Below are 19221 nucleotides of genomic sequence, written 5' to 3'. Positions count from 1 at the left end.
GGCTCCTCCCGGGGTTGATGTAAGGGTCCTCGGAAAAATGGCACGTCCATGTGTGGTTCAGTTGACAGCACCATTTGGAGTTTGATTGCTGTGAGTTGGGTGATCCTCTCCTCTTGAGGTCCCAAGACAATTTCCAAATTCTAGAGGAACCAGGCAGAGAAATAAACCTGCTTCATATTTTGTTCATAGGAGCACACCTTACTCAATTATTAAAGGCCATAAATAGTTTAAAATAAGTTTCCTTGACTCAGTCTGATGAATGAATTTCCTTTCCCGGCCAACGCACCAAAATGATACGGCTCCGATGAGTGGGGGAGCATCGGGGTTTTTGGTACCGTGCCGGTTTAGATACAGGGACACGGACACGTGTGGAGTGGTTTTAAGGAGCAGAGAGTTCAATAGGCAAGAAGGGGCAAGAAGGAAAAGAAGGAAGAAGCTACCCTGTACAGAGGAGGGGGGCTCCAAAGCTGAGACAGGGAACCCCTCAAATACTAAAAAGGAAGAAATGGTGTGTTAGGCTAGCACATTTTATGGAAAGCCGTGTCTTAATTAAATGTTTTCCCTACAAATGTTCTCTGTATCAAGAAACCTGGCACATAGGGAATGCATGAAACCTGATTTGTAATTAGGTTGAGTCTACTTAAGTAATAACCTACATCTGGAAGGTACAATGTCAACTGTGCTACTTTAGCCGTCATCACGTACCCAGTGTTTCTATCATTAGTGACACAGCTGGGCCAGAGGTGAGGCCTGCATTCACGCATGCAGATTATTTTACTGTAAAAAAGAACACTGTGTTTTGAACTTTAATTGCACAAATAGACATAGCAGTGACATTGTCTTCTAGTAACTGCCCATTATTCCTCACATATTTCCTAAGATAGAGCTGTTAAAATTTAGATAGACATTAGATAGACAATAAAAATATTTCAGTGTACGGTTGAAACTATAACGATATTGGTGGTGTTCTCAACTACCCCAGGTCTAGTTAAGGGCTTTCAAGTATGTGTTTGGACCAAGTATTTTCATGTCGACCATCTAGATAATCCTTGGTCTGTTTCCCACCCCATGTACTTTCTGATGGGGTGATCACATCTGCACCTCTAGTCCCCAGGCTGTCCCTGAGCTCTCTGTCCTCACTGCCTCCACATGGAGCATCCCCTTCACCTCACACTTGTCAGGGGTTGTGTCTCCACACCACCCTGCTCCTCCTGGATTCCAGCTCAGTCTGTCCTTCCTGTTCTGTTGGTTTCGCTGGTTCAGAGCCCTGGGTCCTCTCATGTTCATCTCCCAGAGTCTCTTCCAGCCTTACTCGACCCGCCAGACCACTTCTTGATCAGCATACATTGTGCATTTCCCCAGGTTTGTGCCTTTCCTGTATTGTCTCCTCCACCTAAAAGGCCCAATCTGTTAAGTTTCTGCTCAATCCCGTCTCCTCCACAAACCTTCTGAATCTCTTCACTGGAATTCATCTTTCTCTTCTGTTCTCCACACTGACTGCCCTTTGTATGCTATTAGCATCCACAATTTACTTTTTCTCAAGATTTCATGTTAAAATTTTTCAAATATTCAGAACAGTTGAATGAATAGTACAACACTCATATACTTGCCGTTTAGTAAACAAGTTCCTATATTTACATCTCTTCATCTCCCTATCTGGCCTTATATTTTTATGCATTTCAAGTAGCAGACATCAGTACATTTTATACCTAGATTCTTTTGCATACATAGCATTAGAGTTCAATAGTTGCTTACTGTATTAGGTAAACTTTTCATACAGTGAAATGCACAATCTCAAATGTACCTTTCAATGAATTTTGATGCGTATACACACCTTTATAACTCAAATCACTATCTAGATGTCGAACATTACCATCACACCAGAGGCCCTCTTGCCCCTTCTCAGTTGATTCTAATATCCACTCCCAAAAGCAACCACAGTTCTGATTTTTTTTCACCGTAGATTAGTTTAACCAACTTTTTGAACTTCATATAAATGAAATCAAACAGTATGTACTGCTCCGCATAAGGCTTCTCTCACTCAGCATAATGTTTTTGAGATCCATTTGTGGTGTTGCATGTGTGAATAGTTTGTTCCTTTTTGTTGCTGAGTAATATTCCATTATATGAGTATATTGTAGTGTGTGTATTCCTATCCTAGTGATAGAAACTTGGGTCATTTCCAGCTTGGGGTTGTACAAGTTGTTTCTTTGTTGACATATGCTTTCATTTCTCTTGGATAAATACCTAGGAGTGAAATTGCTGGGTCCTAGCGTAGGTACATGTTTAGTTTCATAAGACACTGTTAGACCTTTTTTCAAAGTGATTATATCATTTTATCCTTTCACCACAAATGTATGACAATTCAGGTTGCCCACAGCCTTGTCAACATTTCGTGTAGCACGGTGGCTCACACCTGTAATCCCAGCACTTTGAGAGGCCAAAGCAAGGTAGGAGGATCGCTTGAGCCCAGAAGTTCAAGACCAGCCTGGGCAACATGACAAGACCCCATCTCTACAAGAAGTTTAAAAACTAGCAGGGCATGGTGGCACACACCTGTGGTCCTAGCTATTCTCAAGCTGAGGCGGGAAGATCACTTGAGCCTGGGAAGTCGAGGCCGCAGTGAGCCATGGTCACACTGCTGCACTCCAACCTGGAGAACAACAACAACAAAAATGAGCCATTCTGGTGGATGCGTCATAGTATCTCATGGTGGGTTTGGTTTTCATTTCCCTAGTAACTAATGATGTTGAATGTCTTCTCAGTGCCTATTAGTTGTATTATTTATTCATATATCATCTTCTGTGAAAAACCTGACCTTGTGAAGGTAAAATCTTTTGTCAATTTGTAATTTTGAAAAAAAGTCTTTTTACAATGGGTGAAGAAGTTCTTTATACATTCTGGATACCAGTCTTCTGTGAGATATGTTTTGTGAGTATTTTTTCCTACTCTTTCATCTGTCTACTCATTGGCTTAATGGTTTCTTTTCAAGAGACGTTTTTAATTTTGATGAAATCTAACATTTTTTCCTTTTATGGTCAGTGCTTTCTGTGTCCTAAGAAAGTATACCTACTTCAGAGTCACAGAGATACTTCATGAGGTTTTTTAAGACAGTAATTTTAGTGTTTACACTTAGGTCTGTGATCATCTCAAGTTAGTTTTTATGTATGGCATGCAGTAGGAGTCCAGGCTGGCTTTCCCCCATATGGATATGCAGTTCTGCCCAGCCGACTGCTGTGCGTGTCCTTCTCACTCTCATGTTGTGACTGAGCCTGCCCATCTGTATGCGCATGACCTGGCCTGATCCTTTCCACACAGCAGATGCTGCCTTCGTGTTCACTGAATTGCAGTACAGGTTCAGAGAACAGTAGAGGATTCCGGCAGCTTTTTAATGCCTTGATTTTGAAAATGGTTTTACAGAATTCATCTCCCAAAGTAAATGTCAGTATATAGAGCTTGTTCAACCCTTGAGTTAGCATTTCCTGCCAAGAATGTAGGTTGAAGCAAGAAGGTTAATTGCATAAATCTTTGTTTTTTGGCTTCTTTAGAGTGAAGAAAGAGTACAAATTCAGCTTTTTATTGAATTCTTAATATATGCTAGACATGGTGCTTCATTGCTTCTACATCTTCTTGTTTGATCCTTATAGCAACCTTGTAGGAAATTTGGGTGCCAGAGATTTTAAGTGACTTCTGCATTACACAGTTAGTAAGTTGCAAAGCTAGGAGTTCTCTGGGACAGGGAAATCTGGAGGAAAGCCAATAATTTGATTCTGATATAAGACTTCTATAAAAGAATTAACATCTAATTGATTGTAAAGTGTATAGAACTTGATAGCAAAACTGGATAGGTAACTAAGTAAATTCTGAATCATCCAAGTCAAAGATAACTAAAAAACAATCAGTCTTCTAATATCAGTCTTTAAGGGTGTAGTCATATATGCAAAAATAATAGCCCTTAGGAAATATATTTAGGCCTAAATCTCTAAGCTAAGGATTGATTTGTTAGTAAAAATGCGTTAAAATTATAAATAGCTCCAAGGCCCACACACTGTCCATGGCTTTATAAAATGTCCTTGCAGTCAGGTTCTACAGCCAGAGTCTTGACTCAGAAAGCCAGCGTGCTCCTGTAGTGTGTGGATTTGAATTTGCGTCTTTGTGGTTCCCGTTGCCTCCTGGTGAACACAGTGCTGACCTCTCTTTGCTTGCAGGTGTGCTTCAGAAGTGTCCTTCTGTTGATGACTTCGTAAGTGCCCTGGTTTCTGACTTGGATCTGGACTTCGAAACTTTCCTCATGGATTCTGAATAACAGAAACACGCTAAACCTCTTCAATCAAGGTGATGTAGATAATGACTTTGTCACGAATGCTACAGCTGTGAGAGCTTGTTTCTCATTTCAGTGTTCACTTCTGTAATAAATTCGGAAAAACTTTAAACTGAGAGAACTTGGAATAAATCATTTGTTTTAATTCTGCTGGCTTTTCACCTGTTTGGCATGTTTTTGAGCACATGGAAATCTCTGACCTAGTAACAACCATCCTTCTGCATGGCACTGTTAAACAGAGGGTGTGGGCATTTCCTAGTATAACCACTCCCCTGTTGAGCTTTTCCCCCTTTCCATGGATCTGTAATTAGTTTAATTAAATATTTAATTAAAAGCAAAAGTGTTTAAGACAGAGTTTGAAGCAATATTCAGAAAGGTTACACATATAGTTCTTTTGAGAATGATGACCATTTCTTAAGACCACTATCTAAAGTAGGCTTAAAAAATACACTTTAAATAGTTACAAGCAACCGACAAACCAAGTGTGGTTTCCAAAATACATGTAATCATCTGTACTGTTTTTTCCTGAATGTTTAGGCAAATAGACTCAAAACACAGAGGACTGGCTTGGCAATGAAGGTAGAATGAGTAAGTGCACGTACAATTAATAAGTGACATACCAGTGTCAAGCAACTGGTGAATCAGGAAACGGGGCTTCAGACCATGTCTGCTTTTATCTGGAACTCATTTCCTTTAGACTATTGCATACCATACTGTATTTTGGTTTGTTATTATCAGGAAATAAATTATTTAATGGGTTTTTCCCACCATTAAAGTCAAAACCTAATTATGAATTTCCAGTTTAAAAAGGCACCTGCTAACAGCCTCTTCCTGCTTCTCACCAAATGACCAGTGATGAAACAAAAGGAAAGATTCAAAAGACCCAAAACTAAGACACACATTCAACCTATCTGCAGAATCTGGAGGAATTTCTTCATGCTCAGAAACAGACGGGACTGGATGGAGAAACGTCCTCAGTGGCCGGCCTGTGCCAGGTGCACCTGGATGCAAGGGGGATCGGCCCTTCCTGCTTTCCCATCTCCTGCTCACCCTTAAAAATGCAAGTCGGTACTGACCAGAAGGCAGAGCAGCCAGTACCCTGAATGGGGCTTCACGTTTGAATGCTGCAGTGGGTCCCTCCCCGTTGCTCCCCATTGGAGCTTCTCAATACAGCAGCGCTTGGAAACTGCTGCTCACACAGCCTTGGGCAGGGAGTGGGCCTGGCAGTGGTGTCTCCTCTCCCAAAGCAAAGCTGAGGAGGGGAGACAAGGGTTTGAGGACGGGCTCCGGTGCAGTGCCCAGGGAGGAATCTCGCTGTTTCTTGTCTCACCCTATTCACAACATCCAAGCTAACTTAAAAAGAGATCTCATCCCGACAAACTGGCAATGCACAGATGCCAGCTCATTCTGGGAGACAGACGTGGAGAAATTCACAGGTAAATCAGTTACAGGTAAATCTGAAAAGTGCTTTCATCAGCACCCAGGTGCACCGACAGTGACAAAACCCCTGCATCTTTATCAGGTCTTTTTTGTGGGGGTGAGTAACCAAAAAAAAAGAAGTCCATGTGGAACCTTTTTAAAAGCATTCTTAAGAAACGGGAAAGGAAGACTTTACCTGGAAGATGCTGGAAAATCAAAACTTTGAAAATTATTATTTTTTTTGAGACAGAGCCTCACTCTGTCACCCAGGCTGGAGTGCAGCGGCATGATCTTAGCTCACTATAACCTCCGCCTCCCGGATTCAAAGGATTCTCATGCTTCAGCCTCCCTAGTAGCTGGGATTACAGACGTGCACCACCACACCCAGCACATTTTTGTATTTTCAATAGAAACAGGGTTTCACCATGTTGGCCAGACTGATCTCAAACTCCTGACCTTAAATGATCCACCCACCTTGGCTTCCCAAAGTGCTGGGATTACAGGTGTGAGCCACTGTGCCTGGCCAAAAATTATTTTTTAAAAGGAGCAAATTGCTCCTTGTACATTGCAGCAAAATCTATTTTTGTTTTTTTGGAGTTTTTTGTTTGTTTTTTTGTTTTCTTTTTGAGACAGTCTTGCTCCGTTGCCTAGGTCAGAGTGCAGCAACACGATCTCGGCTCACTGTAACCTCCGCCTCCCGGGTTCAAGCGATTCTCCTCCCTCAGCCTCCCAAGTACCTGGGATTACAAGCACCCGCCACCATGCCTGGCTGATTTTTGTATTTTTAGTGAGATGGGATTTCACCATGTTGGCCAGGCTGGTCTCAAACTCCTGACCTCAAATGATCCGCCCGCCTCAGCCTCCCAAAGTGCTGGGATTACAGATGTGAGCCACCGTGCCTGGCCCTCTCTGGAATTCGCAAAGAGATTTGAGAAAGCATGGTATTTATGAAGTTGAAAGCCATAAAGAACAAGCAGAAATAAAAAGACAATAGGTCAAGTTAAAAAGGAAGATGGGTAAAATAAATGCAGAGAAACGATAACCACAGTACAATGACCGAAAACATTGTCAGAATCAGAAAAGAAGAAAATCGTCGGGGAAAAACCTGAGAATCTTTCAGAAGGCAGGTTAAAGGGATGCAGTGAGAGCAGACAGCAAGACAGCAGGGTGGAGGCCGCACCCTCTGCATTCTGGAATTCCTCAGATGAAGCCAGGGCATTTGCAACAAAAGCAATAACCAGAGATACGTTCTGGTGTACTCCTGTCTTCCCAGGAGTACAAACCAGTGCCTGGCATTTAGCAGGGGCACTGGTGAGTGAATGCTCATCACTGATTTTAGAAACCCTTTTTAAGCTGGAAGAATGGCTGTGCATTCAGAAGGGAATCCCTGATGGTGGCACACAGTGCGAACGTCCTTGCCACTGAACTATCCACATTCAAATGGTGCTGCTTTATGGTAAATTGTGTATCATGTATATTTTACCACAGTTTTTTAAAAAGCAAACAAAAGAATTCTGAATTCCAGATTAAAACATAGTGAAAAGAAACCCTCATGTAGATATATTCTATTTTTTTGAGAGTTTAAATATTTGAGCTTAATTTAAAGTTTAATTGAGTTTAATTAAAATATATGGCATATCCCAAGTTGGGCTTTGCAGAACACTTCTCAGGAACTGTTAGTTGGTGTACCAGGAACTCAGACGGGCCCTGTTATTAAATTTATTTGGGAAATGCATGGAGGTTTTGAAGGTTCACTGTGCATGTGAACGATGCTACAATCGCAAACCAGATTTGGCATTGCATACATGAGCCAGTATTTCCCAGTGTGGAATACTTACTGCTGTTTTTCAGAACCCTGGGAAATAACTAAAAATATTCAGCTGGAAATTACAGGTATAGCTATAAAGGAGCAAGAACTACAGTGACTCCAGAATGCAAGTGTTCATCACTATTAAGAGCCAAAGAATTGAAACGAGTTTTGAGAGGTGAAGACAGAGATGTAAAATGACATTCTCAGATATATGAGGGCTCAGGAAACATCTCAACTTTGTACACTTCTTTAAAAATTGCTAAAAGTATATGTAATTTTGACCAAGAGTCAGAGCAAATGAAACCTCCAAGGGACTTCACAGAATGTGGAGGGGCCATTACTTCTTCCCAGTAACAGCTGAATAAATCATAATAGCAAATTATTTTATTATGAATGTTTTCCCTTATGATGGGAATAAATCCATAAGCCATAGTCCTCTTGGGAAAATTCTCTCCTGTAGTTACAGTTTACCACCAGCTTCTAAAAATCTAATTTAAAGTTCTTAAGAATGTGTAAACGCTGAAAATAACCTAATAAAAGAACTGGTGGATAATGAACAAAATGTTAGTGTGTAGGTTTTGAGATTTAGGCCTTTTTTCTTTTATCTTTTTTCTTCTTTTTCCAATTTTTAAAAACTAGGCAATGTGTTAATTCCAATAATAAAAAAATGTACAGTGTTTTAATAATCATGGCAAAGCCAATTTTAAAGCATTTTTCCAGTTCTGAAGAAACGCTTGGCTGATGGAAGCCAATTCAGAAAATGTCTTTGAGTCATTTCAAGGAACAATTTGTACGGCCCAAAACGTTATGAATACCCAAGGTTTAGCCTGATTTGGTAAAAGCGATTGAGATAAAATGTGAACAACAATTGTGCTTGACATTTACTTAGCATTTTCCAGTTTCCAGGGGCCTGTCTCGTAGCTGTCTTAGGTGAAGCACATGAACTTGCGAGGTAGCAGACAGGGATAACTGGTACTAGGGAGGCAGACGGCTCGGCACTTGCCCAGCATCCTCAAGCTGGCACCGTATCAGTGTGGCTAGAGCCACCTCCCTTGGCTCCTTGTCCACTGCCCTTTGCGCCTCATGCAGGTCTCCAGAAGACGGCCGCTCCTGCTGTGCAGGCTCCTGCTCTTCCCTTAGACACTATTGCGGCGTTGGGTGGCCACATGACCCACACGGGCCTTTTCTAGTTCACCAGTTTTCTGCAAGGATGTTGGTTAGGGAGTGTCTCCGAGAGGAGCAAGGATGAAACCAAATCTAGGAGACGTGGGAAGCAAGCCAGGCACAGGGCTGGTGGGCCAGAGGGGACCACCCTTTGAGTTGGTATTTTGCTTAATCTGCATCTTCTGAGTAAGATCATCTGGCAGTGTGAGCTGTTCTCCAGGTACCTTTCTCTGTCTCATGTACAGAACCATCCCGAAGGAGTTTGTCAGGTGCCTTTGCCGAAACGCAGAGGCATTCGGTACTTCCTTGGTCTGAGGTTAACTGCACACCTACAGGCACTGGGCTCGTGCTTTCAAGTATTTTATCCTCACTTTGGGGTGAGTGAAAGATCCCCACTAGAGGAGCACTCGGGAGAGGTCGTACAAACGCTGACTCTTGAGTACATGCAGTAGTGGGGTAGATGTGTGTGGTGTCTTCGTTCCTGCAGGGGTGCTTGTGAGGGAGTGTTTCCAGGAGGAACAAGTCTGAAACCAATCATGAAACAAATGGTAGCTGTGAACTGGAAAACTCATTCAAAAGAGAGCTCGTGATATGTGTGGTTAATTCACCTTGGCAATGTGGGAGGCTCTAACTTGCCCATATTCGAAATAAGAATTCAGCTTTTTGTAATACAAAACAACAAAGGATTGAGAATCATAGTGTCTAATATATAAAAGACTCAGGAAAGATAAATACATCAACTGCAGAAATGTAAAATGCATGTGACCCAAGAAGGCCCCAAAGTGGCAGACAACATTGTACCCATTCTCCCTTCCAAAATGTAAGCGGCGAGCATGCCGCTTTCCAGGCTACCACACAGGATGTCAGCTGCTGTGCTGTCCTTAGAGCCTTTGTCCTGAGTTCCACGTGTTTGTCCAGCTGTCTCATTACCTGTAGGTCTTAAAGACACTTCAAATTTGACCTTCAACATCAGATTCCTCTTTTATCCCAAATACTCCCCCCGAGTCACTGTTTTGATGAGTGGCACTGTAGTCTTCCAGCTGCTCAAGCAGGAACTTCTAAAGGGGTTGAGTCCCTTCTCATCCCTGCAGTTGGCGTTTTTCTTTCCTTTGCGCTTAACCTGTGCATCATGTATCTGTCATACTTGCCTAGTTTTCTTTTCCCAGCTCGGCTGCAGATATGTGTTAGAAAATCAGCACAGGCCTCCGGTGTGATCTGGGCATAAAGTCATCGGGGTCCAAGGGAGTGAAGGAGGGGCAGTCCCAGGAAATAGTGTGTGGCCAGGCTAGGACCACAGTAGGTATCAAATGTTTGGAACCCAGTTCTGGAAGGTTTAAACAATTCCATCAGATACAGTCTTCATTAAAAATAATTGAAAATCATGAACATTTTTCTGTTCGCTCCTATCACTGCTTTAAGAAAAACCCATGTCGTGGTTAATTCCGTGTGTCAGCATGACTGGCCACAGGGTGCCCAGATGAAACATTTCTGGGTGTGTCTGGAGAGTGTTTTGGGATGAGGCTGGCACTTGACTCAGCAGACTCAGTAAAGCAGATGGCCCTCGGTGGAGGGGGGTGCTCGTCCAATCTGTTGAAGGCCTGAATGGAACAAAAAGTGGAGGAAGGAGGAATTTACCCCATTTGCTTCCTGCCTGCCTGCTGAGCTGGGCTATCCATCTTCTCCTCCCTTCAATCTGGAATCTACACTGTTGGCTCCCCTGGTTCTTGGGCCTTCAGACTCAGACTGGGGCCACACCCCCAGCTTTCCAGGTCTTCAGCTTGCAGATGGCAGAGCACAGGACTTCTCAGCCTCCTTCATCACATGAGCCGGTTCCTCATAGTCTCCTCCAAAACATACATCCAACTCGTTCTGCTTCTCTGCAGAACATGGACTGATATAATCCATGAAGAAACAAGAAAACCAAGACCAAACCAGAATCCACAAAGGAATTCTAAGCACAGCTGTCCATCTACAAGAGAATGTGTATGCACACAACTTTGACCAGTTTCTGTTGATTTCTATTCCAGTGCATTTTGTATCAATAGTTTGGAGAAAAAGCATCACACACTAGCAGGAAGCTCTGTGGCAGGGCCCAGATCTGTGACTCAATACAAGCCCACTGCTAATTTATCCAGACCCAGGAGGAGGAGAGAAACCTCAATGGAGGCAAACGTTATGACATTTAAAGGGAATTTTTTATGGCTTTTTACACGGACTCAGCATCAAGTAGAAAGTTATTTTTGCTCTTTGTTGCCAGTCGTGGGAGAAGGGCTGTTAGCCAGGAGCTTGGAGCAGGGAGCCCGTAGGAAACAGCTTCACTTAGGAAGGCTCAAACCCTGTAGAATCCTCCTGCCTGTCCTTTGAGGCCAAGCTGCTCTGATGATCTCAATTTTGTGCTTTTTTTTAACTCTTAAAACTATTTCCAAGTTGATTTATTAAAATTTATTCAATTTACTAAAAGGACCAAATCATGTTTCTGTTTCTTCAGATACTGCTCTTGAAATTCAGTTTTTAGAAACTGCTATGCATGGATAGTAGAAGGATTGATTTTTACCAACAAAACAGAGGGATGGTGGAGTAAAAGGCCTCGTTGTTCTGGCTGTGGGCCAGCAGGAGAAATCCCAAGGGGATGAGAAGGGGATCCAGCATCTGGCATGTCGGGGACAAGCTGTGACAGCCACAGAGGCCACAGTAGTCGGCTGAATCTAAGCCTTTTTCCAGTGAAGTTATCCTAAGGTAAAGACATTGAGCTTACCAGGAATGAAGCACAAGAATAAGCACTTAGCTCCAGTCCAAAGAGCTGCTACCACGTGGAGGCAGCGCTGGAGTTGTGATGAGTGCCCTAGAGACTGCATGGACAGACCTGCATTAGTTGAGTTAAATAATTTGTTACGGTTGGGGAAAAAGTATGTGGACTTCTGAGAGCAAGGATAGTAAATGCGCACAAAGCAAGGATTGCTGGGGAAGATGAAAGATAAGCAGGGTAAATGCTCTGTGCAGCACAGTATGTTTCTAATAGTGCCCTCATTATTTGCAGATTGTGTATGAAATAAGTCAGTTCCACACCACAGACGGCTCTTTATTGGCAAGCTTGTGGCTCACTGTGTGTTCTCAAAGTACTTTACAGTTTAGGTTGGAAATTGGAAGAAAAAAAGAGAAGCCAGAACTTGTGACCGGTAATAGGATTGGCTGCACACTTCCAGACTGATGATGAGTGACGTATGTGATGGACTGTTGCGTGGAGCACATCTTCAGCAAGAGGGAGAAATAACTCTTACCATTTTTGGCCAGCAGTTATTTGGTTTGATCACCAAACATCATGCCAGAATACTCAGCAAACCTTCTTAGCTCTTAAGAAGTCAAAGTCCCGGGGGAATTTATTCCTGACCATTTTAATTGGACCCCTTATGTGAGAGCAGCGGCTACCAGCTGGGGTAGCGAACCCGTCACTAGTAGATGTGCAGTGGCAGAGCTCCTGGTAACCACCTAGAGGAATACACAGGCACATGTGTGACACCAAGCGTGACACCTGTAGCACTCACATTTGTCTCGTTTTCGTCTTTCAGTGTGTAGATTCTTAGTATGGTGTGTATTTGTTCAGAGGTCGAATCAATTACTGCGCATTTCCTGAGCTCTTTGTTGGGTGCTACAGACCCAAAGATGAATAAAACGTGAATCCTACCCTTGCACTCCTAACCGTGTAGTCAGTAGGTGCTGAGGAATCAATGGAGTGTCAGAGTGATGCTGCAAAGTAGACAAGGATTTTAAAAGGAAGCGAGACCTCAGGAAGATTGTGAGGTAAATGATGAGAGAATTAGAAAAGCAACTGAAAACAGGGCTCCATGTACCCGTCTGAAGGATCTGCCTGCCTCCACTTTGAAGGAAGTCCATTCCTACAAGATGAGCTACCCAAGGATTCCAAAATGTCAAAAGGATTATCGGACATCTGTCCAAACCCATAGACCGTACCACAGCATGAGTGAATGTGAACCAACATAACCTGTGGACTCTGGGGGATGGTGCCGCATCAGTGTAGGTTCATGGCCTGTAACCAGTCTACCACTCTGGATGCGGGATGAGGATGTGGCGGAGACAGCGGGCAGCGGTGTACAGAAAGTTTCTGTTCCTTCCACTCAATTTTGCTGCGAACCTAAAACTGCTGAGTGGATTTTGTATGGCATAAGGAGTTCCTGTGCAATTTGCACGTTACAGCACTTTCCTCCTATGCCACGGAAGGGGAGGGAGGTCCTGGAGACAGAGCCCAGAGGAGTGACAGAGACACCAGGTCTGAATGGTCTCAGTGTCCCCGGCTCCTGCAGCATCTAATACAGTTTGGCTCTGTGTCCCCACCCAAATTGCATGTCCAATTGTAATCCCACGTGTCAGGGGAGACCTGGTGGGAGGTGATTGGATTATGGGGGGGATTTTCCCCATGCGATTCTTGTGATAGTTCTCATGAGACCTGATAGTTTAAAAGTATGTGGCAGGCTGGATGTGGTGGCTCATGCCTGTAACCCCAGCACTTTGGGAGGCCAAGGCAGGCAGATTCCTGGAGCCCAGGAGTTTTAGACCAGCCTGGGCAACATAGTGAGACCCCATCTCTACTAAAACTACAACAATTAGCTAGGTGTGGTGGTGCACACCTGTGGTCCCAGCTATGCGGGAGGCTGAGGCATGAGAATTGCTTGAACCTGGGAGGCAGAAGTTGCAGTGAGCCGAGATCGTGCCACCACACTCCAGCCTGGCAACAGAGCCAGACTCTTGTCTCAAAAAAAAAAAAAAAAAAAAAAAAAAAAAAAAAAAAAAGATTTGTGGCAGTTGCCCCCCTCGCTTGTTCTCTCCTGCCGCCATGTAAGATGTGCCTTGCTTCCCCTTCGCCTTCCACCATGATTGTAAGTTTCCTGAGGCCCCTCCAGCCATGTGGAACTGTGAGTCATTAAACTCTTTTCTTTATAAATTACCCCATCCCAGGCATTTTTTGTAGCATTTTTGTGTAACAGACTAATACAGCACCCGATGCAGCTGTTACAAACTTGAGCTGAAGACACGAGAGAGCATGGATCATGGCAGAGGGAGAAAAGGGTTCTGAGTGGTGGAACAGTGACAGTGCCCAACACTGCAAGGTGTCAGGGAGGACACCGGGCTCCCAGGGAATTTTGGAACTGAGGGAATGGTGAATGGAATGAGAAGCCAAGAGAAAAGAAAGTAAGGAACAAATGATAAGGAAATAGAAGCAAGGAACACAGATTATTCACAAAGCCTGGCCAGGGTGATGGGAAGAGCAATGGAATGGCACATCATGCTCATCTGACCTCATGGTCAGCTGCCCCCCCAAGGAGCACAGGAGGCCAGACCAGGCCATGTGTGACGCTGCAGGGCACCAACCCCAGAGGTCTGTAGAAAGAGTATTATACACTCTTGTATAATATGTCCATACATCAGTCACCAGGGTGGTACATGTGTTACAACCCATGAACCTACATTGACCCAGGGGCCACAGGCTACGTTCGTTCACATTCACTCTCTCTTTGGTACAGTCTACTGGTCTGTAATGCAGTGATGTATTACACACCCTGCACCATCATGCAGCATCACAGTCCCGTGTTCAGGGCTGTGCACCACATTCTTAACATAGACATTGTGATGCTTAATTGTATGTAGCAACTTCACTGGGCCATAGTGCCCAGATAGATGGACAAACATTATATATTCTTGATGTTTCTGTGAGGGTGTTTATAGATGACATTAACATTAGAATTGGTGGACTTTGAGTAAAACAAAGCCCTCCAAATATATGTAGGCCCTCTCCAATCATGTGAAGGCTTGAATAGAACAAGACTAACTTTCCCAAGCAAGAGGGAATTCTTGAGAATACTGCCTTTTGCCTTTATCTGCACCATCAGCTTCTCCTGGGTGTCCACATGCCCGCCTTCAGACCTAGACCACAGCATTGTCTTTCCCTGGGTTTCCAGCCTGCCAACCAACCCTGCAGACTTTGTATTTGCCAGCCTCCATAGCTGCATGATCCAATTTCTTTTAAATTTTCTTAAGAGAGAGAGTCTTGCTATGTTGCCCAGGCTGGAGTGCAGTGGCTCTTCATAGGTGTGACCATAGCTCACTGCAGCCTCAAACTCCTGGGCTCAGGAATCCCCCTCAGCCTCCTAAGTAGCTGTAACTACTACAGGCACACACCATTGCACCCAGCATAAGACATGAAACCTGTAATTATACTTTATCCATGTTTATCTCCCCACTAAACTGTGGGCAAATTGAAGTCAGGACTTGTATCCTTTCATCTTCATTTACCTAATGACTAATAGTGTCTGTTGTATGGTACCCAGCTGGCTGCATCTTCACCAAAGTTTCACTGATAATTAAGAAGTTCTTGCTAAGTGATCTTTTGAAATAAGTTTTTTTCCTGCCTCTGGTAGATATGTTTACTTCCTTCCCTCACTCACTGGGGTGACAAGCTTCAAAAGGTAATGTCTGAATGGAAGTACAATTGTTTCTGCATGCTTTTCCAACTGATAGAACATTTCCATTTTGTTAGGAAATTGTAAATTTCTGAACGTACCTAGCACATATGAATGCTCATAACTCTTATTTCCCTTTCTTTTCTTATTAAGGTCCACATTACCACTTTTAATTTAGTCTTTATATCTTCAGAGATAGATGAAATACTGTCATATCGAGAAAATTGGAAGGTAAATAGCTTTTTTCTGGCTATGCAAGGTAGCTCTATGAACCTGTCTTCTTCAGGGCTTTTAGAAACATGAACATTTTGTTTACTCTCTTAACTGCAGTGATAGAATGCAAACTTCAACTAGCTTGAGTAAAACAGTGAATTCCTTAGAAGGATACTGTGAGGGTGTCTCATAGCACACAACGACTGCCAACAGCAGTTAGGATGCTTTGGGTGCAAATAAAATAAAGCTGAAATCAAACAGGTAAAGCAAGATGAAAATAGCCACAATATATTGCTATGTCCCCGTTTTTTTGTTTTTTTTTTTTTTCAGCTATTACATGCTGTTTTGTAACCTGCTGTTTTGCTTTAAAATCTCATGATTTTTCTCCAATCATAAGTATTTTTCTACATCAGTTTTTATGGCTAGATAGTATTCTGCTCAGTGTTCTTGAAGGTCTTGGGAGAGTTCAGTAAGTAGAACCCATCTTCCCCACCCAAATCGAGAAAGAGCAGGTGGAGAACCAAAATATCACCCTTATTTCTAATGAAGGCAGAATCAGAAGGCATAGCTTGTAGCAAGAGACAAAGTATACATACATTGGAGTATATTTATGCTTTCCTGTAACAGTCTCGTAGGATCCTAAATGACCTGAATTTATCTTCATAGATTGATTGGGAAAGGAGGAATTATCGAGAGACAGGAAATTGAGAAATAGGAAATTATTCTAATTCTAGCATTAAGAAATCCAGAATGACTTCTTATTACTAAGAATGGTAGAAAAACTCACCCATATTCCCTTAAGGTAAAATGATGCCGTTTTATTGGCATAATCACTATTAAACATGAATAGGTTTTGTAACTTTGGATTTGGCACTATTTTTCCATTTAGTGAGCATTTATTGACTGTCTGCTGTGCACCAGGAAAAGTTCTAGGGCCACAGAGTCCTAGCTCTGCCTTTGCTATGGATGAATGAAAATTACCTCTTTCCTGTCTGCACTGTCTGTGTGTCAATGTGTATGAATATATGTGTCTGTGTGTGTGTTTCTGTCCTTTTACAGGAAAGGGACTGGCAGCTTTAGCCCTATTGCTGTTGTAAATCCTCATGCACCTGTATTTTGCCTCTTTACAGTGGACCCATCGTTACTAATTTCATCCTTTTGCAGCAACTGTTTGCATTTAGATAACTGTCAGCACTTAGCTACCAAGGTTACAGAAAATGCCAAGATTCAGAAGAAGATCATTACAAATTTTTTTGTAAGGCCATGAATTAAAGCAGTAACACTTGTCTAGACCATTAAACAAGGATATACATTTGTATGCAGAAAGCGACTGCCCTTGTGTCATTAGAGTCTTTCCCATGAAGCTGTGACTATTACATTCATAAAAAGTGCACTGTCTTAATTCAGTTGGTAGTTCTCATCATGTTTCAGGAATTTTAGTTGTGATGATTGAAATAGTTGCCTTTGGGTAGTTTGTATTCCAGTTTCATCAGAGATTGGCCGAGACTTGTCTTTTTTGTTTACATTTCTCTTGGACTTGTTTCATCTGTTCTTGTTTGCCATGGAAACCAGTCTGTGTGTATGTGTGTATATATATAGATATAGATATAGATATAGCCATTTAAAGTGTGAAAAAGCATGTTTGAGAGAGAATACCAAGGGTGTGGTCAAGTGACCATTCACTAAAGATATTACCCTGGACAGAAGGGAACCAGATGCTATTCAAGACAATGGGAAAAAGATTCTGAATACATTCCAGAGATCTTTGAGGCTTCCCCACCCATCACAGGCCCAGAGATCTTGGAGGGCAGAATGATTTCAGAGGATGAGCCTGGGCTGCCCTCCACAGGCTTGCTGCCTGGAGCTGCCTTGGTCCCTGTTTCCCACATTCTGCCAAAGTGCCTGTGGATTGCCCCAGCTATGGCTCAGCTATTAACAGGTTCAGATGTGGCTCAGTCTGCCACTCAGAAAGGCGGAAGTAGTAAGCTTTGGTAACATTCCTGTGGTGTTAATTCTGCAGCCACACAGAATGCAAGAGCTATGGGGGCATGCCCGCCTCCACCTAGATTTCAAATAATTGTTTCAAATAGTCTCTGGAGCCCAAACAGAAACCTGCCATGGGGTGGAGCTGTCACACAAAGTCCTCACTAGAGTCATGCTTAGTGAAGCTGTAGGAGTGGGACCACCACCAAGACCCCAGAAGTGGAGAGCCACCAGTTTACAGTTTCAGCCTAGGAAGGCTACAGGCATTAGCATCCAACTCATGATAACTGCTCAGTGGACTGAACCCAGCAATGCCACAGGGCCAACTACCCAAGGCCTTGGGTGTCCAACCTCTGCCCCAGTGTGCCTAGGATTCAAGACATGGAGTCAACAAAGATTAAAGAAAATATATTTACTCAGTTGCTGGTACACTGGTACCCAGTAATTCATGTCCAGGTTCAGTGGGAGGGATATGAAGCATGAAGACAACTCTACAAAATAAATGTTCAAAGAAGTATTACAACTACACACAGATGAGGTACAGTGGCTCGTGCCTGTAATCCCAGCACTTTGGGAGGCTGTGGTGGGTGGATCACCTGAGGTTGGGGAATTTGAGACCAACCTGACCAACATGGAGAAATCCCGTCTTTACCAAAAATACAAAAGTAGCCGGGCGCAGTGGTGCATACTTGTAATCCTAGCTACTCATGAGGCTGAGACAGGAGAATCACTTGAACCTGGGAGGTGGAGGTTGCAGTGAGCTGAGATTGCGCCATTACACTCCAGCCTGGGCCACAAGAGAAAAACTCTCTCTCAAAAAAAAAAAATCGTAACTACACCTTCATAGGTCATCTGGGTTGAAGTGCGATGGCAGTCTTACTGATGAGTCTCAGTGTCCCACCTGGATATTTGCGTTAAAAGACTGCTAACATTTGTAGTGAAGCTTTAGTGCAGTTTGGTAGGATTATTATGAAATTAATGTTTCTGAATATTTCCTTGAACCCAGAGCAACATATTCCCATATTCATTTCATAAACTTAGTAAGCACTTACTGTGCATTTGCTGCGTTTTAGGAGCTAAGGATACAGCAGTGAACAAAACTGTCAGAACTCTCGAGCCCCATGGCATTTACATTCCAGCATACTGGGAATGGCAAAAAATAAAGATGCTACATAAACTAGATGAAACAGTAGCTGCTGCTTTTTTCTTTGCTTTGCTTTTTTTTTTTGAAATAGGATCTTGCTCTGTTGCCCAGACTACAGTGCAGCTCATTGTAACTTCAAACTCCTGGGCTCAAATGATCCTCCTACCTTATCCCCGTGAGTAGCTGGGACCACAGATGCAGATGTATGTCACTACACCTGGCTGATTTTTTACTTTTTAATTTTTTGTAGAAATAGGATCTCACTATGTTGCCCAGGCTGATCTTGGACCCTTGGCCTCAAGTGATCCTCCCGCCTCTACGTCCCAAAGTGTTAGGATGATAGACGTGAGCCCCTGTGCCTGGCCTGGTAACAACTTCTATGGGAAGAATTGGCAGGAGACTATAGAAGCTGGAGAAGTATGCAACTTAAAATAGGGTGGTCAGCAGTGACCTCACTGGGAAGGTGACTTGAAAGAGGCCAAGGAAAGAAGCATTTTGGCGTCTGGGGAAAGAGCAGAGGAAGCAGCATGTCCAAAGGGCCTGAGGTGGGAAAAGGAGCCTGAACTGTAGAGGGCAGTAGATAATAATCTTCAGGCACCAGACTCTGCTGGATACTGACAATATATTTTAAAGGGCACAAAACAAAGGATTTTTGTACTGTTTATTCATTTTATTCATTCATTCATTTATTATT

At 43.1% G+C, this 19221-nt stretch overlaps 1 protein-coding gene across 3 annotated transcripts in view; it reads left to right on the top strand.

The window, feature by feature from the left end:
* MIPEP (mitochondrial intermediate peptidase) overlaps positions 1-19221 on the top strand; it is a 212397-nt gene that overhangs the window by 146396 nt on the left and 46780 nt on the right. The window contains exons 19-20 of one of the 3 annotated variants that reach the window (XR_010582505.1): positions 2370-2712; positions 4209-4471. The exons of 1 other annotated variant lie outside the window; for it this stretch is intronic. Coding sequence is in view for 1 of the 2 variants with exons in the window: in XM_005585479.4 (XP_005585536.3) it covers positions 4209-4306 (98 nt within the window). In the remaining variant the exon portion in view is untranslated. Of the gene's footprint in view, positions 1-2369; positions 2713-4208; positions 4472-19221 lie in introns of those variants that run through there. One more of the 3 variants, XM_005585479.4, reaches the window with a different exon arrangement.

The sequence above is a fragment of the Macaca fascicularis genome, chromosome 17, assembly GCF_037993035.2.
Source record: "Macaca fascicularis isolate 582-1 chromosome 17, T2T-MFA8v1.1".
NCBI classification, from domain to species: Eukaryota; Metazoa; Chordata; class Mammalia; order Primates; family Cercopithecidae; genus Macaca; species Macaca fascicularis.
The sequence above is the reverse complement of the archived record's forward strand: the minus strand, read 5'-3'. Positions and strand labels throughout refer to the sequence as shown.